The 24,274-nt window shown below is 44.1% G+C and overlaps 1 protein-coding gene across 5 annotated transcripts in view; it reads right to left on the bottom strand.

Moving 5' to 3' along the window:
• Nucleotides 1-24,274, bottom strand: part of ADD2 (adducin 2) — a 170,366-nt gene that overhangs the window by 62,075 nt on the left and 84,017 nt on the right. For all 5 annotated transcript variants that reach the window (XM_073569075.1, XM_073569073.1, XM_073569074.1 and 2 more), the window contains exons 2-8: nt 23,644-23,863; nt 21,482-21,620; nt 13,591-13,742; nt 3,126-3,206; nt 2,521-2,670; nt 2,280-2,423; nt 2,081-2,179 (exon numbers count right to left, since the gene is read on the bottom strand). In XM_073569075.1, the coding sequence (XP_073425176.1) occupies nt 2,081-2,179; nt 2,280-2,423; nt 2,521-2,670; nt 3,126-3,206; nt 13,591-13,742; nt 21,482-21,620; nt 23,644-23,826 (948 nt within the window). In that variant the 5' untranslated portion in view covers nt 23,827-23,863. The remainder of the gene's footprint in view (nt 1-2,080; nt 2,180-2,279; nt 2,424-2,520; nt 2,671-3,125; nt 3,207-13,590; nt 13,743-21,481; nt 21,621-23,643; nt 23,864-24,274) is intronic.

Raw genomic sequence — 24,274 nt, 5'->3', positions numbered from 1 at the left:
ACATGAGGATTTAATATTAAAGAAGCAACAGGTCGGCCATATTGGAACTGACATGACGTGAGGAATGGCGGCCCTCCGCCTGGCCGAACACAAATGGCCTAAACATCGCCCCCCCTTTCTTTTCTTACCTTATCCCCTTAAAAATGACCAATAATGAGAAACACTATAAATGTGGATAAAGTGAACACAGCAGCCTTTAATAATAACATAAACAATATTATTTCTCATACTTAAATACAAGGAAAATTATTTGGAAGCTCTACCAATAAAACTGGGCACCATCAGCGACTTTTCATTGCCCCCAACCACATAGTGCCAATTCTGGGACCCTCCAGCTGAATGATGTCCTCCCCCCGCCGTGATTTGTGTTATCTGAGACTTCGGCTCAGTAGGGACTCCCAAAGTATTTCTTAACATTTATACAAGGGGAGGGGGCTGACCCTACCAAAACAGGTCTCCTACCCCCATAATTTACCACACCACCAAATGGTTTTCCAAAGACCTGTTCCCGCCTGCTGCCATGACGTAATGTTTAATCCTGAGCAGCCGACCAATAATAACAACTTGTCTTTTAAACCTTCATATCAAAGGTGTGGAGCAAACCTTAGGGGTGGATGGGTGGGACGCTGATTTACCAACGGACTACCCCTTAACCGCCAAGCAACCCCTATATACCTGGCTGCAGCCACCGATCATTTAGGGTGCATCAGGATACCACTCCCATAACCCCAAACTTTTCAGTGTGGCACAGCTCCCAACAAACTAAAAGGCCATCTTAGGATAACTGTTAAGGATCCTATAACTCAGTACCCATACAGGCCCCTAGGCCCGGCATGTAGCCTAGTCATGAGGCCCTCTCTTTTAGCCCCTTTGGGTTGCAGTGCAGCCCCTACTTTCTGATTGATGACATGATTAACTGCTCTTGCACAGGTAGAGGCTTATATGTCTGGATCTTACATCTTTTGGGCCGCTCTAGGGATACGCAGTCTTCTAGGGTGAAGCAGCATTGTGAATGCTATTGGGCAGTTTCGGCATATGCCACTAATGGCGCATAAGGAGTCAGGAATGTGTATGGTAATACAAATCTGCCTATTGTATTGTTAACTGCATATAATTTGGGCTATAAAACAAAATTACAATTGTGTTTCACTAATAATGTTGCACCGTTTCCTTCCACAGCCTCTGTGTAACTCTGTCTATTACTGGCTGTAGGAAGAGTTAACTGAGAATCCATCAGCCAGCTGGCCATGAGGGACTGATTGGGCATTGGAAACTTTTTTATGTGTCTTTATCTGAGCTCCTCTCAGTTAATTTATGGCCACAGACTACAACAAAGTTGAAGGTGCAGGAAAACAAAGACTGTAAAAGCAAAATGGTGCAACATTTGTAATGAAACCCAATTGCAAAAATGATTTTTTTTTGCCCATGCATGCATTTAAGATAACAAAAAAAAAAGTTTCCAGAGGTGAACAAGCCCTTTAATAACATATAATGAGGCAATACCTGTAGTGTTCGCTCTTGCACTTGACCCCTTAAGCCTGATGGGATCTTAATGGTTCATTTGCCCCATATGAGGCGTCCAATACTATAAATAACATGCATTATACACGTAGGTTGGGGATCTGTCTACAAAGGTTGCATTAGAGCCCAGGAGCATCCCCCTATAGGTTGTATTATGGGGGGGCTAACATGGAGACTTCTGGGAACCATTATTTGATGAACACAATGGTCTCCTAGTTGAACCTCTCCAGCTGCTGCACAGCTACAACTCCCAACGTGGCTGTCCGCAGGTCAGACACCATTAATACAACTTACTGTTGGTGATGACGGACTGCATGCTGGGAGTTGTAGTTATGCAATAGCTGGGGATCCACAGGTTGGAGAATATCGAACTTTAATCTACAGTATGGATCTTCTGACAACTGTGTTGGGAATTGTCCTTTTACAACAGTGGTTGTCAGGACAGCTGGGAGTGGTAGCTTTGTGCAGCTGCGGAGCCACAGGTTGGTGATCACAGAAGAAATATTCGCAAACTGGGGAAAGGCCAACAGCAGATCTATTACCATAATCTATACTCTACCTGGATTTCACAGGCCGCCTGGAGATGAAAAATTTTATAAAAAGCTTCTTCTACCGATTCTCCCAGAGCTACAACCCCGTGATTCCTCAGGACAAGCACCTAGAAGGTAAAGCACAGTCATTCTCTGCATTGCCTCAGGAATAAAGCCTTCACCGAGGAAGAGCCAGAAACCAGTCATGGAGGAAAGACATGGCCGAACCTTGCACGTCGGCCCCAAACTCTTCTGCAGTTCAATCCTGTCCTTTTCTTCTTCCATGTCTCCATTGAAATCATAGTACACCACTTCTCCTGCCAGCAGAGCGTCATGGGAGATAGGCAGGAGGCCACATTTCATGGCCGACACCTGTGAAGACCACAAGACTTCCCTCTGTCAGGAGACCTGTGTGACCAGCGCTGATCGCCCGCCCCGTCCCATATACGATATCATTCGTAGATCTCACCGCCGTCGTTGCCGCTGTATGGAGCTGAATGATACATCTCACATCGGGCCGCGCTGAGTAAATGGCTGAGTGCAGACTGAAGTCACTGGTGTCCACCTCAAAGACAGAGCTACCGACCTCCACCATCTCCCCCAAAATATTCACTTTTACCTGTGAATGGCATTGCCAGTTGGGATTGAATGAAAGGAAATCAGAGGTGATGGAAGCCCCCCCAAACCGCACACAAAGCATGTAATGTGGAAGTGATATTTTCATGAAATGAAAAGGGCTAGACAAACATCCCTATAAGCTGATCATTGGGAAAATTACTTATAAGGCTGGGGTCACGCAGCCCCTCATCCAAGAAAATCGGTTCGATCATGCTAATCACATGCATGAGGACGAGTGCTATCTGTCAAAACCACGGATAGCACTTGTTCTATTTTTATGGGCACGAGCCCTAATACACATTAAAGGGGTATTCCAGTATGGACATTTTCATTATTTCATGCGTCCATAAGTATTCTACAGTGATGATGGGAGCGGAAGTAAGACTATACACTGATTAGTCATTACTCATAAGTTACTTAGAGACTATCGGCTCCCTCAATTATTTTATTACTTACTAGGGTTGACGCCGACACTTCATTACAAGCCACTCCACGCGGGCTGATTAAGAAGTGATCCTGTTCTTTATTAACCCTGATCTGAAAATGAAGAATTATATTTATAACATAACAGTATAGGATCGAGAAAATGGGCAAACGTAACAACGGGAAGGACTGAACAGATGAGTAAGTCACCGTTCAGGCACTGAGGGTTTATAACATTCACATTTACAAAAACACATACACTACGTCTAAACATATTAAAAAACACAAAAAATATAAAACATTTAGGTCCAAAAACTAGAGAAATGTATTGCTTTATAACAGGGATGCACACATTTTTCTGATCTGGGGGCGCTGATTTTAGCTGCAATGCGTTTTGTTGCGTTTTTGCGCAGTGCGCCCGTCGAGATCTGCCGGCACCCAGAAATAATAGGAGATTTTTTACTATTGGTTAATTTTGGTCACTGTGATCAAAATAAATAAAAAAAAATATATTAAGTTCCATTTTCCCAATAGGGTTAGAGTTGGGCTAAAGTTAGGTTAGGGTTGGGGCTAAAGTTATGGTTAGGGTTGGGGCTAGGGTTAGGGTTGAGATAAGGGTTAGGGTTGGGATTAGGTTTAGGTTTGTGGTTAGGGTTATGGTTGGAATCAGGGTAAGGGGTGTGTTGGGGTTAGAGTTATAGTTAGGGTTATAATTAGGGTTGGGATTAGGTTAGGGGTGTGTTGGGGTTAGGGTTATAGTTAGGGTTGGGATTAGGTTAGGGGTGTGTTGGGGTTAGGGTTGGAGTTAGAATTGGGGGGTTTCCACTGTTTAGACACATCAAAGGCTCTCCAAACGCGACATGGCGTCCAATCTCAATTCCAGCCAATTCTGTGTTGAAAAAGTCAAACGGCACTCCTTCCCTTCCGAGCTCTGCCGTTCGCCCAAACAGTGGTTTACCCTCACATATGGGGTATCGGCGTACTCAGGACAAATTGCGCAACAACTTTCGGGGTCTAATTTCTCCTGTTTCCCTTGGGAAAATAAAAATTTGGGGGCAAAAAGATCATTTTTGATTTTTTTGTTTTCACGGCTCTACGTTATAAACTTCTGTGAAGCACTTGGGGGTTGAAAGTGCTCACCACTATCTAGATAAGTTCCTTAGGGGGTCTAGTTTCCAAAATAGTGTCACTTGTGGGGGGGTTTCCACTGTTTAGGCACATCAGTGGCTCTCCAAACGCGACATGGCTTCCAATCTCAATTCCAGCCAATTCTGCATTAAAAAAGTCAAACGGTGCTCCTTCCCTTCCGAGCTCTGCCGTGCGCCCAAACAGTGGTTTACCCCCACATATGGCATATCGGCGTATTCAGGAGAAATTGCACAACAAATTTTGTGGTTCATTTTCTCTTTTTACACTTGTGAAAATAAAAAAAATGGTCCTGAAGTAAAATGTTTGTGAAGAAAAGTTAAATGTTAATTTTTTCCTTCCACATTGCTTCAGTTCCTGTGAAGAACGTAAAGGGTTAATAAATTTCTTGAATGTGGTTTTGAGCATCTTGAGGGGTGCAGTTTGTAGAGTGTTGTCACCTTTGGGTATTTTCTGCCATATAGACCCCTCAAAGTCACTTTAAATGTGAGGTGGTCCCTAAGAAAATGGTTTTGTAAATTTTGTTGCAAAACTGAGAAATTGCTGGTCAACTTTTAACCCTTATAACGTCCTAACAAAAAAAAAGTGGTTTCCAAAATGTGCTGATGTAAAGTAGACATGTGGGAAATGTTATTTATTAACTAAGAAGTGACATGCTGCAGTTTTCCAATTCCAAAAAATATATACACACATGTCAGTGACACACATATACGGTATATATTTAACATCTATATATATATGTACTGTATATATGTGTATATATATATATATATTAACCCCTTATTACCCCTTTTCTGGGGTGGCTGGGGGAAGGTGTTTTTAGCCAGGGGGGCCAATAACCATGGTCCCTTTCTAGGCTATTAATATCGGCCCTCCGTCACTGGCTTTCCCTCTCTGGCGCAGAAAATTGAGCCGGAGCCCACGCCAGTTTTTACCATAAATACATTCTTTTATTAAATACCTACAGTTTCCAAATTTTACACAATGGTCCTGCAGCAGACGCCGGAGGAATAGAAGCAGTGACCACTTTATTCCCACACAAGACTTGGGGGCACAACAGCAACTGGATAGTGAGCCGGGACTTAGTAGCAATGAGTCCCCGAAGCAGGCTACAGCTGTCTGCCGTACAAGTAGAGTTCATAAGAACATCGGACAGGAGGAACTCCAGTGTAACTCAGTACTGGGAGAACTTCATTTAAAGACGCTATAAGAGGAGACGTTCCGAAAGGCACATGTTGGCGGAGTGTTGGAAGGGAGTATTCCATCTGGCCTGGAGGTTGACTGAGTCCCTAACCCGGAGGACATGGCACGGAAGCAGGCACCTGTTTGTACAACAGACTGTGAGTAAAGCTTTGGAACTACATGCCCTGGTGTCCTCCACTTATTCCTGCGCCAACCTGCCCAGCACTGCTACATCCCTCGCACCTGACACTACACCATCTAAGTGTCACTTCACCTACACTGCCCTGGGACTACAGCCCTGCCTGTGGAGGGCTATAACATCACTGCGGCACCACACCATCTGTCCCAGAGGATCTGTCTGCAGCGTCGGCTTATATCTCTATTGCCGAACACCACAGGTGGCGTCACAAATCACTTATAAGCACACTGAACATTCTCCTTTTACAATGGGCGCCCAGGGCCACGGGCCGGGTCCCAGCTGCCGTGATATCTCCCATTAAAGCTCATCGGGCCTGGTACCGAGTACCCCACAGCCCTGGGTGTGAGGGCGTCCCATATGCACTAAGCTTTCTCAATTTTTCATATTTCTAATGCAGTAATGCAATTCATTTTTCATATTTGCATGCTATGGTGCTACAGTGTGCTTCCTTTTTTGTTTGAATTCCCATTTTCTCTGACATATGAGGGGGCCACACAAAATGGCATTGAGAGCTGCATGCGATTCCTGCTTTGCAGGTTGTGCACCTCTAATTTAGAACTTCAGCAATGACCTCAGAGCCTGAAAAAATGACAATGAGATGTAGGAGGTCTGAGCACCATATGTCTGAAGACTTGAACTGAAGACTCATTAAGGGGCTGCACGATGACTTTGGCGGCATCACAGGTCGCACTGATAAACGTCCCTCTATGCCGATGAATGGAGTCTCACTGTGAAGCACAAGGTGCCACCACAATGACAAGCAAATCGCAAAAAGTTGGAACCAGTTGAATTTTTTTAACAATTGCTTGTAGCTGTTGCAGTACTTTGCATGTCACAATAAGACCTCATTCACCCGCATTATGCAGAAATGGTGTAGAGCGATCTTTGGCTGCACAATCTGCGTCACGGCCAAAGCCGCCGTATAGCGACTAAATATTGCTCAAGGGCCCAGAGATTCACCTTTATAATACAGCAGTATAGCAATAATACCAGATATCAGGCTCGAGATCGGTCTTAGCTGACAACATATTAATAGACTAAGGCTGGAGTCACACACAACGTATAAAAAAAATCGGTCCGTTTTTCACGGACCAAAATCGCACAAATGTTTCATGAACAGTGATCCGTATGTCATCCGATTGGAATGAGAGGATGCGATTTTCTCACATCTAAGCATCCGTGTGACATTCGTATGGCGAGATTTTCTCACTGGCTTGCAAAATGGACATATAATGGAGCCCAATGACAGGTTAAAACACAAACGAAAGAATAGATATATACACATAGAATATATATATATATATACACACACGTCATTGAGACATATACAGTCATGGCCAAAAGTATTGACACCCCTGAAATTCTGTCAGATAATATTCAGTTTCTTCCTGAAAATGATTGCAAACACAAATTCTTTGGTATTATTATCTTCATTTAATTTGTCTTAAATGAAAAAACACAAAAGGGAATGAAGCAAAAAGCAAAACATTGATCATTTCACACAAAACTCCAAAAATGGGCCGGACAAAAGTATTGGCACCCTCAGCCTAATACTTGGTTGCACAACCTTTAGCCAAAATAACTGCGACCAACCGCTTCCGGTAACCATCAATGAGTTTCTTACAATGCTCTGCTGGAATTTTAGACCATTCTTCTTTGGCAAACTACTCCAGGTCCCTGATATTTGAAGGGTGCCTTCTCCAAAGTGCCATTTTTAGATCTCTCCACAGGTGTTCTATGGGATTCAGGTCTGGACTCATTGCTGGCCACCTTAGAAGTCTCCAGTGCTTTCTCTCAAACCATTTTCTAGTGCTTTTTGAAGTGTGTTTTGGGTTATTGTCCTGCTGGAAGACCCATGACCTCTGAGGTAGACCCAGCTTTCTCACACTGGGCCCTAAATTATGCTGCAAAATTTGTTGGTAGTCTTCTGACTTCATAATGCCATGCACACGGTCAAGCAGTCCAGTGCCAGAGGCAGCAAAGCAACCCCAAAACATCAGGGAACCTCCGCCATGTTTGACTGTAGGGACCGTGTACTTTTCTTTGAATGCCTCTTTTTTCTCCTGTAAACTCTATGTTGATGCTTTTGCCCTAAAAGCTCTACTTTTGTCTCATCTGACCAAAGAACATTCTTCCAAAATGTTTTAGGCTTTTTCAGGTAAGTTTTGGCAAACTCCAGCCTGGCTTTTTTATGTCTCGGGGTAAGAAGTGGAGTCTTCCTGGGTCTCCTACCATACAGTCCCTTTTCATTCAGATGCCGACGGATAGTACGGGTTGACACCGTTGTACCCTCGGACTGCAGGGCAGCTTGAACTTGTTTGGATGTTAGTGGAGGTTCTTTATCCAACATCCGCACAATCTTGCGTTGAAATCTCTTGTCAATTTTTCTTTTCCGTTCACATCTAGGGAGGTTAGCCACAGTGCCATGGGCTTTAAACTTCTTGACGACACTGCGCACGGTAGACACAGGAACATTCAGGTCTTTGGAGATGGACTTGTAGCCTTGAGATTGCTCATGCTTCCTCACAATTTGGTTTCTCAAGTCCTCAGACAGTTCTTTGGTCTTCTTTCTTTTCTCCATGCTCAATGTGGTACACACAAGGACACAGGACAGAGGTTGAGTCAACTTTAATCCATGTCAACTGGCTGCAAGTGTGATTTAGTTATTGCCAACACCTGTTAGGTGCCACAGGTAAGTTACAGGTGCTGTTAATTACACAAATTAGAGAAGCATCACATGATTTTTCGCACAGTGCAAATACTTTTGTCCACCCTCTTTTTTATGTTTGGTGTGGAATTATATCCAATTTGGCTTTAGGACAATTCTTTTTGTGTTTCTTCATTTAAGACAAATTAAATGAAGATAATAATACCAAAGAATTTGTGTTTGCAATCATTTCCAGGAAGAAACTGAGTATTATCTGACAGAATTGCAGGGGTGTCAATACTTTTGGCCATGACTGTATATATATATTTAATAGAGTTCTACATAGCAGAATAGCCACTAAATCAATTGCCGGCTTCTGTAAAATCAATACAAAACCCGACAAGAAATGACACATGGTTTACATACAGTAAACCATTTCATATCATTTAGTTTTTTATATGTCTTTGACTAATAATTAGATTAGGGTATGTGTGTAAAATTTTGGACATGTAGGTGTTAAATTAACGGGTAAATTCGTTGAAAAAAATTGCGTGGGCTCCCGCGGTAATTTCTCGGCCAGAGAGGGAAAGCCAGTGAGTGAGGGCAGATATTAATAGCCTAGAGAGTGACCATTGTTTTTGGCCCCCCACTGGCTAAAATATCTGCCCCCAGCCACCCCAGAAAAGGCGCATCTATAAGATGCGCCTTTTCTGGCACTTAGCCTCTCTATTCCCATGGCCATTAGAGATGGCTCATGGGTTAATAATACTGGGTTAATGTCACCTTGCTATTGAAAGGTGAAATTAAGCAGGGTTAATAATGGAGAGGTGTCAATAAGACACATATCCATTATTAACCCTAGAATATTAAAAGGTTAAAAAAGATACCCTCACATTAATTAAAAATTCTTTTAATGAAATAAATACACAACATTTTTGACCAAATTTATTATTCTGCCAATCCCAAAAAATCCCTTGTTCTGTAAAAAAAAAAAAAAAAAGCAACAAATACCTCTCCGCCATTCAGTCCGGTCCCCTGCTGCAATCCATCACAAGGGGTTAACTAGTTTACAATGGGGATCGGTGCTAATGCTACCGGCCCCGCTGTAAACCACTGCAGAATGAATTAAATCACAGGCGCCCCGGCTGACTGGAGATGAACTGATTAGCGTGAGAAAGTTTCTGAACTTTTTCCCACGCTGTCAGTTCACTTCAGGTCAGCCGGGAACTCCACGCAGCCTCACTGACTACCGCTGACGTCACTGAGGCTGACCAGAGGTAATCTGACAACGTGGGAAAAAGTTCAGAAATTTTACCACGCTATCGAGTTCACTTCAGGTCAGCCAGGGACTCCGAGCAGCCTCACTGACATCAGCGGTAATCAGTGAGGCTGTGTGGAGTCCCTGGCTGACCTGAGGTGAACTCAGGAGAGTGGAAAAAAGTTCAGAAACTTTCCCACGCTTATTAGTTCATCTCCGAGAAGGCTGCGCAAAGATGAAGTCATTCATTCAGCAGTGGTTTACAGCGGGGCCGGTAGCATTAGCACGGGTCCCTGTTGTAAACTAGTTAACCCCTTGTGATGGATTGCAGCATGGGACCTGACTGAACGGCGGAGAGGTATGTATATTGTTGGTTTTTTAATTTTTTTTTTCAGGAGAACAAGGGATTCTGTTGGAATAGCAGAATAATAAATTTGGTCAAAAACTTTGTGTGATTATTTCATTAAAATAATTAATGTGTGTGTGTCTTTTTTAACCCTTTACTACTATAGGATTAATAAGGTGTCTTACTGACACTTCTCCATTATTAACCAGATTGTGACGTCGGCGGCCGTGCCAGCCGCCGTCACACCAGCACCGGGTCCCGCCGCTGCGTCCTCTTACCCAGCTGCATCCTGCCACACTGTTCCCTGCTCACGTGCGCTCCCACCTCCTCCTTCCTCCCGGTCAGCTGCGGTCCCGCGCATGCGCCTTAGGCCACGGGCACACGCCCTGCAGATTTCTTAACCCTGCGGTGGGCGACTTCTGGGATCACGGTCAGCCAATCATCTGCTGGCAGGGGATATATCAGGCGTCTCCCATAAAGGGAGGACGCCTGGTATCGTGTGCTATACCCTGCGCTAATCTGGCCGCCTATAGCTTGTCTATAGTCTTTTCCTCAGTCTCGTGATTCTCCTGTCCCTGCCTTCGTTTTCTCTGCCACTGTGTTCTATTACCTGCCTTCCTGCCCGTCATCCATTCCGCCTTGCCTCTGTTTTCCAGTCTGTATCTCCTCTGGTCTCCATCTCGGTTCCGCCCTCCAGTGCCTGTCCCGTTTCCTGTCTTGTTCTCCCGCCTGCTGTGTGTCTGTCATTATATTTGTTCCTGGTGCTAACCGCTCCATGCCTCCCTCCGCGCTTAGTGCACAGAGTCCTGTGCCCTAGTCCTGTCACCACCTTTTGGTACCTGCTGTCTGGTTCCTCTACACCAGTCCCCGTCCGGTACTCCTTGCTCCTGTACCTTGGGTCCTGTCTGGTATCCCGGTCATGCCTGTAGCCACTCCGGTCCTTTGAGTCGCCCCTCTTGGTTCCAGCTGTCGCAGTGTCTGACCCCCGCGGGCCTGCCCCTAACGGTCCCTGTATAGGGGTCGGTTCCACCTGGCGCGCTCGCCCCGGGGGCTTCAGTTCCACGACCCAGAGGGTCCACCCTCGGACGCTGTCAATCCCTGAAGTGTCACACAGGCTTAATGTCACCTTCCAATAGTAAGGTGACATTAACCCATTATTAACCCATGAGCCACCGCTAAAGGCAATGGGAATAGAGAGGCTAAGTGCCAGAAAAGGCACATCTTATAGATGCGCCTTTTCTGGGGTGGCTGGGGGCAGATTTTTTTAGCTGGGGGGGGCAAAAACAATGGTCCCTCTCTAGGCTATTAATATCTGCCCTCACTCACTGGCTTGCCTTCTCTGGTGGAGAAAATACCGCGGGAGCCCACACAATTTTTTCCAACGAATTTACCCGTTAATTTAACACCTACAAGTCCAAACTTTTACACCCATACCCTAATCTAATTATTAGTCAAAGACATATAAAAAGCTAAATGAAATGAAATGGTTTACTGTATATAAACCATGTGTCACTTCATGTCGGGTTTTGTATTGATTTTACAGAAGCCGGCAATTGATTTAGCGGCTATTAGGCTACGTAGAACTCTATGAACTATAAATATATATATGTGTCTCAATGACATATATATATATATATACTAGCTGAAGAGCCCAGCGTTGCCCGGGCATAGTAACCAACTGTGGTTAGTTATAACAAATTATAATGGTTATATTGCACATAAAACCATTTCACATCATATATTCAAAACTATAGATTTGCAACACAAATTAGCTAAACGATTACCCAAGTATCCTCTCCTGTGTGATACTTTCTGCTGAGCCGTGTATCTAATCCTATCCTGTGTGATACTGACTGCTGAGCTGTGTATCTAATCCTATCCTGTGTGATACTGACTGCTCAGCCGTGTATCTAATCCTCTCCTGTGTGATACTGGCTGCTGAGCCATGTATCTAATCCTATCATGTGTGATACTGACTGCTGAGCCGTGTATCTAATCCTCTCCTGTGTGATACTGACTGCTGAGCCGTGTATCTAATCCTCTCCTGTGTGATACTGACTGCTGAGCCGTGTATCTAATCCTATCCTGTGTGATACTGACTGCTGAGCCGTGTATCTAATCCTATCCTGTGTGATACTGTCTGCAGAGCCGTGTATCTAATAGACGATAACACCATAGAAATGATAAGAATAATAGGCCTCAGTTACCACAACTGTCTACAAAGAAAACTGTTGCTGATAGCAACCAATCACAGCTCATTTTTCATCTTTTAAACAGTTCTGGGACAGCGTGGCGAGTTTTGAGTGGCGACTTTTGTGTTTCGACTTTTATGTGGCGAGGTTGGTGTATGTGTGGTGAAATGTGTGCTGAGGGTGGTATATGTGTTGAAGCACGTGGTAGTGTGTGGCGCATTTTGTGTGTGTGTGCTCATATCCCCGTGTGTGGTGAGTATCCCATGTCAGGGCCCCACCTTAGCAACTGTACGATATATACTGTTTGGTGCCATTGCTCTCATTCTTTAAGTCACCCTTGTTCACATCTGGCAGCTGTCAATTTGCCTCCAACACTTTTCCTTTCACTTTTTCCCCATTATGTAGATAGGGGCAAAATTGTTTGGTGAATTGGAACGCGCGGGGTTAAAATTTCACCTCACAACATAGGCTATGACGCTCTCGGGGTCCAGACGTGTGACTGTGCAAAATTTTGTGGCTGTAGCTGCGACGGTGCGGATGCCTATCCCGGACATACATACATACACACACACATACATGCACACACTTGAGCTTTATATATTAGATGTATATATATATATATATATATATATATTCTATGTGTCTATATCTATTCTATCTATTCTTTATTAAACATGTCAGTGTGATTTTACTGTATCGCGCACTGAATTGCCGGCTTTTGTTAAAGGACACGGTGCGTATTTCTCGCAAGACACACTTGTGGTCCGTGTGAAATCCGTTTTTTTCTCGCACCCATAGACTTGCATTAGCCGAGAATCGCCGACAATTGCAGCGTGCTGTGATTTTCTCAGCTCGTTTAAAACGGGCGAGAAAAAAAATCGGATGATGGGAGCTGCCCCATAGATTAACATTGGTCCTAGTGCTATGCGATTTTTTATCACATTGTACTCGTCCGTTTTTCTCGCTAGTGTGAAGCCGGCCTAAGACTCCGTTTCCATGATGAGTATTTGGTGAGTTTTTGTTGTTGCAGATTTTCTGCACCCTTTAACTACATTTGGCGACTTGCATTTTTTCATTGCATTTTTGTGTCTTTTTTTTTATATGTTTTTATCTCGTTTTTGTCATGTTATGTTATGCTATGTTTTAAATAAAGCTGCTTTGTATTTGATACTTCCTGGTTGAAAAACTTTATTGATACAGCCATGTGTGCATTACATGTGCATTTTACTAGCGGATACACACTAAAAATGCATATTTGTTTTTTACCTGAGGATTTTTATATATTTACTGCAATTTTATCAGGAATATCCATACATAAAATTCAGCGTACCTGCAAAAGAAATTGACATGCGCACTGCAGCTCAGTTTACACTGTATAAAAAGAACTCAGTGGGCTGGAGATTTCTATAAATCCTTTCCATGTTGTTGGAACTGTAAGGCGCTGCGGGTTTTTTTGTGCAGAAACGCAGTGTTAAAAAAGCACCAAAAATTCATCAAGGCAAATTAACCCAAAAGGCAAATTACTCACTGAAGCAAAAGTACCACTGAGCTGGGCCCAGCCATTGAGGTCTATGAGCCTGTAGATGCTGGCCAGCTTACATCTCATAAGCCTTTCACCCTTTGCCAAGGGTACAGGATCATTGCTGTGAAGGTCATTGATCGGTGCCACCATGGACGAGTCTGGAAAATGAAGGTTAGGTTTTCAGAAGTTAAATCAAAAGAAAATTAATAGCAGTGGTTGACAGACAAAGGTAGAAGACTAGCGGCAAAATTACATTTGGGGCTATTTGAATATTAAGGGACTCTCATTCTACTTTAGGCTGTGTTCACATGTTGCATTTTTGTTGCATTTTTGTTGCATTTTTTTATGCAGCCGTAACCTGCTCTCTTGGCAGTAAAGAAGCTGCTGAAAAAAGAAGGTTTTGCTGCGTTTTTTTGGCTGCATTTTTTCAGGTACATTTGTCTCTTGTGCATGCTGATACAGTTTTATGCAGCAAAACCTGATACCTGCGTTTTTGCTGCAATGTGTGAACATGGTCTTAGGCCCCCCTTCACACGTCCGTATAAAACACGGATGTGAAAAATCGGTACCAGTGTCATCAGTGTTTTCTATCGGTGTGTCATCAGTGTTTTTATGGTACGGATAAAGAAATAAATAAATTACAAATACTGTGCAATGTTAAACATGTCCAGCAGACTTGCTGTACATTGATGGCACATGGATGCCATCCATGTGTTGTATGTCTTTTCACAGACACATATACTCGCACTGGCCCTTGTCATTCATGCTGTAATATATGGGGCCATTACTCTCTATGGGGCCACAATACTGTAGGGATCAATATATGGGTACCATTATACTGTATGGATTAGTATGTGGTGCCCAAAAAAAATGAATGAAGGACTATCTGGTGTCCATAATACTGTATGGAGGACTATGTGGTGCCCATAATACTCTATGGAGGACTATTTGGTGCCCATAATACTCTATGGAGGACTATTTGGTGCCCATAATACTGTATGGAGGACTATGAGGTGCCAAAAATAACTGTACGGAGCACTATGTGGTGCCCACAATACTGTATAGAGGACTATGTGGTGCCAATAATACTCTATGGAAGACTATTTGGTGCCCATAATACTGTATGGAAGACTACATGGTGCCCACAATACTGTATGGATGACTATGTGGTGCCCATAATACTGAATGGAGGACTAAGTGGTGCCCATAATACTGTATGGAGGACTATGTGGTGCCCATATTACTGTATGGAGGACTATGTGGTGCCCATATTACTGTATGGAGGACTATGTGGTGCCCATAATACTGTATAGAGGACTATGTGGTGCCCATATTACTGTATGGAGGACTATGTGGTGCCCATAATACTGTATGGAGGACTATGTGGTGCCCATATTACTGTATGGAAGACTATGCGGTGCCCATATTACTGTATGGAGGACTATGTGGTGCCCATAATTCTGTATGGAGGACTATGTGGTGCCCATATTACTGTATGGAGGACTATGTGGTGCCCATAATACTGTATGGAGGACTATGTGGTGCCCATAATACTGTATGGAGGACTAAGTGGTGCCCATATTACTGTATGGAGGACTATGTGGTGCCCATAATTCTGTATGGAGGACTATGTGGTGCCCATATTACTGTATGGAGGACTACGTGGTGCCCATAATACTGTATGGAGGACTATGTGGTGCCCATAATACTGTATGGAGGACTAAGTGGTGCCCATATTACTGTATGGAGGACTATGTGGTGCCCATATTACTGTATGGAGGACTATGTGGTGCCCATAATACTGTATGGAGGACTATGTGGTGCCCATAATACTGTATGGAGGACTATGTGGTGCCCATATTACTGTATGGAGGACTATGTGGTGCCCATAATACTGTATGGAGGACTACGTGGTGCCCATAATACTGTATGGAGGACTATGTGGTGCCCATAATTCTGTATGGAGGACTATGTGGTGCCCATATTACTGTATGGAGGACTATGTGGTGCCCATATTACTGTATGGAGGACTACGTGGTGCCCATAATACTGTATGGAGGACTATGTGGTGCCCATAATACTGTATGGAGGACTAACTGGTGCCCATATTACTGTATGGAGGACTATGTGGTGCCCATATTACTGTATGGAGGACTATGTGGTGCCCATAATACTGTATGGAGGACTATGTGGTGCCCATAATACTGTATGGAGGACTATGTGGTGCCCATAATTCTGTATGGAGGACTATGTGGTGCCCATATTACTGTATGGAGGACTATGTGGTGCCCATAATACTGTATGGAGGACTATGTGGTGCCCATAATACTGTATGGAGGACTATGTGGTGCCCATAATACTGTATGGAGGACTATGTGGTGCCCATAATACTGTATGGAGCACTGTGTGGTGCCCATAATACTGTATGGAGCACTATGTGGTGCCTATAATGCTGCATGGAGGACTATACTGTCCATTCTAAAATGAAAAGACTGCAGTCACTCTGTGTGACGGCAGACTTTTGATTCCCCCAGTGCATGCACTGTGCACTGTGAGGATTCGCTGGTTTCTGAGCTATTGTAGAATGTACAATAGATATCTCTAATGTAATGTAAGAAGTCAGTGAGGTCTTTGGCATTGTATTATACCTATATTTCTCTGCCGTATCTGTGCATCATGAATTGTGGTATGTGTTAAAAGGGTCCAATGAGGCTCTTTCACCCGGGGCCTACGAAAACCTGGAGCCAGCCCTGCTACGTACGCACATACTAAATGTTAAGTTCAATCCCATACCACAGACTGAATATAATCCGCTGTCACCCCCAGTTATGTCCCACTTCTGATGATCCATAATGGATCAGATTTTGGTAGACAGAAATGGAAGCATATTGAATCCTAGAGGAATCAGATAACTTTACGTGGATTAAGTATGTGTTGGGTTTTTTTAATGGGTAAAATAAAGTAGCAGTTGTCATTCTGTCTCCTTGACACGATGCAAAACTAATGTGATTGCAGCAAGATATGGCTAGATTTGCTGAGGAATCGAAAAAACCCTGTATCCTGTCTGCAGCTTTTAAAAAAAAAATAAACTCAACATTATCCCCCTCCCTGGGTCCTGCAGAAAGTAAGCTTCTCACAGCCACTGAGCTTACTGATGGGTTGCAGCGCTCTTGACGTGATGTCAGCACTGCGAACAATAAGGCCATGTGCACACGCTGAGTATGTGATGAGTTTTTTACCTCGGTATTTGTAAGCCAAACACTTAACATGTGCACGGGGTCTAAGAAATACGGGTGTCAGAAGTGGAGACTCAGTGCTGGACCCGGGGAGGAGGAGTACAGAAGATAAAAAATATGAAACTGCAGAAAACCCCTTTAATAAAGATATGGTGTGTTGATGGTTTCCAGGAAACTATAGTTTTGGGAACAACTTAACAATATGCTATGAGGTTAATTAAAGTCATTATTAGGATACAGGTACGAGGCAAGCCCAAATCCATTTGACTGAAGAACCTCTGAACATGTATAAGTCCAAGGACCTGATTCATCTAAGCTTTTACATCGGTATTTTGGCAGAAACAGCTTTGGAAAGTTGCAAAATTTGGTCCAATTTGAGGCTGCCCTAAAGTTTTGTGACTTTTGGCGTTCAAACGCTATTTTTGCTCAGCTCTGAAAAAGTGAGTGGCGCTGGGACAGGGCGTGGTGACCACCGATTGTCAAATTCATGATGATGAAATACGCCACAATTCTTACTCCAGCAGAGACAGGAGTAGGATATCACACACAGGGGTACACCACTTGGCCAATGTCCCTGATTCACCTCTCCATGAATCAGGAAAGTCTGACTCCAGAAAGTCTCCTCATCAAGAGAAGCGTGAACAACGCCGCTCTAGTATCAGGCCTCAAATCTTTCTTATAAACTAAAGTAGGGCTCTCTTTTTTTCTTTGTTGACATTGCAAATTCATGTGAGTTGCTCTTTTACATGGGACTGCACACTGACACATTGTCAGCAATAAATATTACCAAGACAGGCAGAGGCTCCTGGCCCTAATGCAAATCCTGTAACCGGACCCCTTGCTCATCAGGAGCCATTTATATCACTGATGTCTTGTTTTGGGGCAGAGGAACCTCATTGTCAGTCTGCAGCTCAGAAGTAAGAAGCCTGTGTGGAAATTTCCGACGAAGGTTAAGTTGCTTTTTATATAATAACTAGCTGAAGAGCCCGGTGCTGCCCGGGCATAGTAACTAACTGTGGTTAGTTATAGCAAATTATAATTATCCTCCATCCCATAGTCCCGTGCCCATATACCCATCACACATCCTCCATCCCATAGTCCCATGCCCATATACCCATCATACATATTCGCCATCACATAGTCCCATGCCCATATACCCATCATACATATTCGCCATCCCATAGTCGCGTGCCCATATACCTATCAAACATCCTTCATCTCATTGTCCTATGCCCATATACCCATCACACATACTTCATCTCATAGTCCCATGCCCATATACCCATCATACATATCCTCCATCCCATAGTCCCATGCCCATATACCCATCATACATATTCGCCATCCCATAGTCGCGTGCCCATATACCTATCAAACATCCTTCATCTCATTGTCCTATGCCCATATACCCATCATACATATCCTTCATCTCATTGTCCCATGCCCATATACCCATCATACATATCCTCCATCCCATAGTCCCGTGCCCATATACCCATCACACATCCTCCATCCCATAGTCAACCATTATGACATCATAGTGAGCGGCGGGGCTTGCAACCTATGATGACATCAGCGTCGCCATGGCAACCATTATGACATCATAACGAGGGGCGGAGCTTGATACACACACACTTTTTCCCCATTATGTAGATAGGGGCAAAATTGTTTGGTGAATTGGAACGCGCGGGGTTAAAATTTCACTTCACAACATAGCCAATGACGCTCTCGGGGTCCAGACGTGTGACTGTGCCAAATTTTGTGGCTGTAGCTGCGACGGTGCGGATGCCAATCCCAGACATACACACACACATAGATACATACACACACTTGAGCTTTATATATTAGACTAGCTGAAGAGCCTGGCACTGCCCGGGCATAGTAACTAACTGTGGTTAGTTATAGCAAATTATAATTATCCTCCATCCCATAGTCCCGTGCCCATATACCCATCTTACATTTCCACGATCCCATAGGCCCGTGCCCATATACCCATCATACATATCCTCCATCCCATAGTCGAGTGCCCATACACCCATCACACATCCTTCATCTCATAGTCCCATGCCCATATACCCATCATACATATCTTCCATCCCATAGGTCCGTGCCCATATACCCATCATACATATCCTCCATCCCATAGCCCCATGCCCATATACCCATCACACATCCTTCATCTCATAGTCCCATGCCCATATACCCATCACACATCGTCCATCCTATAGTCCCATGCCCATATACCCATCATACATATTCGCCATCCCATAGTCCAGTGCCCATATACCCATCACACATCCTTCATCCCATAGTCCCATGCCCATATACCCATCACTTATCCTTCATCTCATAGTCCCATGCCCATATACCCATTATACATATCCTCCATCCCATAGTCCCATGCCCATATACCCATCACTTATCCTTCATCTCATAGTCCCATGCCCATATACCCATCACACATCCTCCATCCCATAGTCCCGTGCCCATATACCCATCACACATCCTCCATCCCATAGTCCAGTGCCCATATACCCATCACACATCCTACATCCCATAGTCCCGTGCCCATATACCCGTCACACATATCCAACATCCCATAGGCCCGTGCCCATATACCCATCATACATATCCTCCATCCCATAGTCCAGTGCCCATATACCCATCACACATATCCACCATCCCATAGGCCCGTACCCATATACCCGTCATACATATCCTCCATCCCATAGTCCAGTGCCCATATACCCATCACACATCCTCCATCCCATAGTCCCGTGCCCATATACCCGTCATACATATTCTCCATCCCATAGTCCAGTGCCCATATACCCATCACACATCCTCCATCCCATAGTCCAGTGCCCATATACCCATCACACATCCTCCATCCCATAATCAACCATTATGACATAATGAGCGGCGGGGCTTGCAACCTATGATGACATCAATGTCGCCATGGCAACCATTATGACATCATAATGAGGGGTGAGGCTTGACGTGCACACACTTTTTCCCCATTATGTAGACAGGGGCAAAATTGTTTGGTGAACTGGAACGCGCGGGGTTAAAATTTCACCTCACAACATAGCTTAGGACGCTCTCGGGGTCCAGACGTGTGACTGTGCCAAATTTTGTGGCTGTAGCTGCGACGGTGCGGATGCCAATCCCGGACATACACACACACATACATACATACATACACACACACATACATACATACTTGAGCTTTATATATTAGACTAGCTGAAGAGCCCGGCGCTGCCCGGGCATAGTAACTAACTGTGGTTAGTTATAGCAAATTATAATTATCCTCCATCCCATAGTCCCGTGCCCATATACCCATCATACATATCCACGATCCCATAGGCCCGTGCCCATATACCCATCATACATATCCTCCATCCCATAGTCCCGTGCCCATATACCCATCATACATATCCACGATCCCATAGGCCCGTGCCCATATACCCATCACACATCCTCCAGCCCATAGTCCAGTGCCCAGATACCCATCACACATCCTCCATCCCATAGTCCCATGCCCATATACCCATCATACATATACGCCATCCCATAGTCGAGTGCCCATATACCCATCACACATCCTTCATCTCATAGTCCCATGCCCATATACCCATCATACATATCCTCCATCCCATAGTCCCGTGCCCATATACCCATCATACATATCCACGATTCCATAGGCCCGTGCCCATATACCCATCATACATATCCTCCATCCCATAGTCCCATGCCCATATACCCATCACTTATCCTTCATCTCATAGTCCCATGCCCATATACCCATCATACATATCCTCCATCCCATAGTCCCATGCCCATATACCCATCACTTATCCTTCATCTCATAGTCCCATGCCCATATACCCATCACACATCCTCCATCCCATAGTCCCGTGCCCATATACCCATCACACATCCTACATCCCATAGTCCCGTGCCCATATACCCGTCACACATATCCACCATCCCATAGTCCCGTGCCCATATACCCGTCATACATATCCTCCATCCCATAGTCCAGTGCCCATAAACCCATCACACATCCTCCATCTCATAGTCCCATGCCCATATACCCATCATACATATTCTCCATCCCATAGTCCAGTGCCCATATACCCATCACACATCCTCCATCCCATAGTCCAGTGCCCATATACCCATCATACATATCCTCCATCCCATAGTCAACCATTATGACATAATGAGCGGCGGGGCTTGCAACCTATGATGACATCAGCGTCGCCATGGCAACCATTATGACATCATAATGAGGGGTGAGGCTTGACGTGCACACACTTTTTCCCCATTATGTAGACAGGGTCAAAATTGTTTGGTGAATTGGAACGCGCGGGGTTAAAATTTCGCCTCCTCGCAACATAGCTTAGGACGCTCTCGGGGTCCAGACGTGTGACTGTGCCAAATTTTGTGGCTGTAGCTGCGACGGTGCGGATGCCAATCCCGGACATACATACACACACACACACACACACACACACACATACATACATACATACGCCCACACTTTGAGCTTTATAAATTAGATTTCCAGTTACGTAAATGACATTCAGAGACGACATCTCAGTAACTTCACCCTCCCTTGTCCAAGTCCCTAAAGAGAAAGTGGAAGAACGTACTGACTGGACAGGTGGGGAAGACAGATGGTGCAGTGCTGGCCATGAAGTCAGCGATTTGCCTGAGAGCCCAGATATTGGAGGAGTTGTTTCCTTTCTTCATCTGCTCTTGAATTAAAGTTTCCAGTTCCTCCCTGAAAGACTGAAAGTAAATGGAGCCAAACATAAGACTGAAGTAAGAAGACAATAAATCAGACATACATCACATCACATTGTTACACGACTACATACACTGACGCGTTTTCAGACAGAATTCATCATACAATTGATAACACAGGGGCCCCATTTTGGATAAATATAGGGCCCCCTGCAAATCCCATCTGGATTGCTAGACATCAGCATTGTAAAAAAGAGATCCCCTTGTTGCCAGAAGAAAGATGGCAGCCATCGTATTATTACAGGACTTTACCCGTGGAAAGTAAGAGAGTGGAGGGCCCGAGGGTGAACATACGAGAGCCAGACCATGCCACTGCTAAGGGGCCTGTGGAAAGAGGGGTGGCCGGTACTGTTTTTTCCACTCCACTCTGCTGTGCGGTGATAAGAACCCAGGTAGAACGCCTCCTCTGGCCACGGTCACACGTTCAGTATTTGATCAGTATTTAATATTGGTACGTCACCATTCCTGCAGTTATCACTCTCTCCTGGTCTTGGCTTACAAATACTGAGGTAAGAAACTGACCTAATACTGAACGTGTGAACGTGGCCTTAGGCCTCATTCAGATGTCAGTAATTTTTTTTTGACGAAAAAACATGGACCGTTATTCATTAATGTTTGGATCCAATTTTCATCAGTGTTTGGTCAGCGTTTAGCATCAGTGATTTATCAGTGTTCACCATTAGTGTTTGGTCTGAGTATGAGTTTTTTGGATCTGCGTTTCATCAGTATTTGGTCAGTGTTTACCATCAGTGCTTCATCAGCGATTTTCACATATGGATAATTACCGGTAAATAAATTAGAAAGCTTCTTAATAGAAAATCAAAAAGGCGGTTCAGCACTATCAGAGCCCCTGAAATGCACCTTATGGATACATGCATCTCCTGGTGCTCAACTTGATGACAGATAATTGTAGTAGATGCTTCAAAAAATAGAAGTGGCACTCACCAGCCATAAAAATTTACTTTATTTCGACATCATTAAAACATGTTAGGGGGTAGACGGGATGCGCTGTGGATGACATCCGCTTCACATATAGCAACATTTGTACGAGTCCCAATGCAGACTGGAGATTGGGACCCCTAGAGGTGTTGTTATGTGTGAAACTGCTCTTGTCCACAGCTCATCCCGCTTACGCCCTAACATGTTTTTAATAATGTCAAAATAAAGTGAATTTTTATGAATAGTTAATGCCACTTTTTTATTTTTTTGAAGCATAATTACAAAGCTTCGCATATACATTGCAATGTTAATCACGGGCAGCACACGGACAGTACACGGACTGCACACGGACAGTACACGGACTGCACACAGACAGTACACGGACTGCACACAGACAGTACACGGACTGCACACAGACAGTACACGGACTGCACACAGACAGTACACGGACTTCACTGATGCCATCCGTGTGCTGACTGTGATATTCATGGACCCCTAGACTTGTATGGGTGATTTTGGTCTGTGATATGGGTCAAAACTGGACAAGTCTACATGATTTTTTGGGAGACACACGATCTGCAAAAAAAGGCAGACATGTGAACGGCCGCATAGACTTTAATGGGTGTGTAGATCAGTGAAAACCATAGATGGAACAAGTAAGCGAGAAACAGATGTCTGAATGAGGCCTTCACAGAGGAACTTCCAAGAAAGGCTGGTGGGAAAAGGAGTGGAGAGGGAAGACACACTGAAATTATCTATACCGAATGGCAAAATTTGGAACTATAATGGGGACCATTTTAATCTTTGCTATTGGGCGCCCACTTCTAAGCTACACCACTGAACACTTAGCCTGGACTCTACTTACAGAAAAACAATGTTATATAGTTGTTTAATATGTTTGAAGAACCACGAAGACCATGACTGGGATCATATTTCCCAATCGAAAGTGCCAATTAATGGAATCCATTCAGATTCAGTGTTCCATAGTCAGTATTCAGCACCTTCAGACCAAGCTATACGTGCATGCACGGTTACACATAAGACATGCATTTTTTCTTTCCCCACTCACTGGACTTTGTAGAATCATGGTTACACGTTTCTTCTGCTCCATGACATTGAAATCCTGCCTCAGGTCGGCTGCCATGTTCCGGATTCGTAGGTATTCTGGGTCATTCTCTGAATATCGCTCAAAGTATCTTGGTCCTTCTGCGGGAGGGGAGGTCACAGCCTCAGGGGTGGTTTGGGTGCTCATCTCTGTGGATTATCTCTGTCTCCACCACACATGAGTCCTAGAGGTAACAGAGAGGATCGGTCAGTATGTAATATCAGACGTTCCCATCACATTGTTATAAATGGTGTGTTCTAAATAGCTCGTTATTAACAGCGAATATGATACCCAGCAACCAACAAACTCAATAATCAATATGAGGCAGGGTCCTTAGCAAATTATTATGTAATACAAGAAGGCACACTGCTTGATTATTTCCTTTTTTCCTTTCCCGTTATTCTGTTATTGTTTAGTGTGTCACTTAATCAGATCTTCTGAAGGTTCCCAAAATAAAAATTAAGGGCTGGCCAATAGGAACGCCAGTTCCAAATGGCAATTAATTAGACCTATTTACATTTTGGTTTGTCACTTATATATAATAATCTGTTACTTACTGTTCTCTAATTAGTGACAGGACGATACTAAATGCATG

The sequence above is a fragment of the Dendrobates tinctorius genome, unplaced genomic scaffold (assembly GCF_039654945.1).
Source record: "Dendrobates tinctorius isolate UK_male_01 unplaced genomic scaffold, ASM3965494v1 ptg000022l, whole genome shotgun sequence".
In the NCBI taxonomy this organism is placed as follows: Eukaryota; Metazoa; Chordata; class Amphibia; order Anura; family Dendrobatidae; genus Dendrobates; species Dendrobates tinctorius.
Note: the sequence above shows the minus strand (reverse complement) of the source record. Positions and strands in the feature narration are given on the sequence as shown.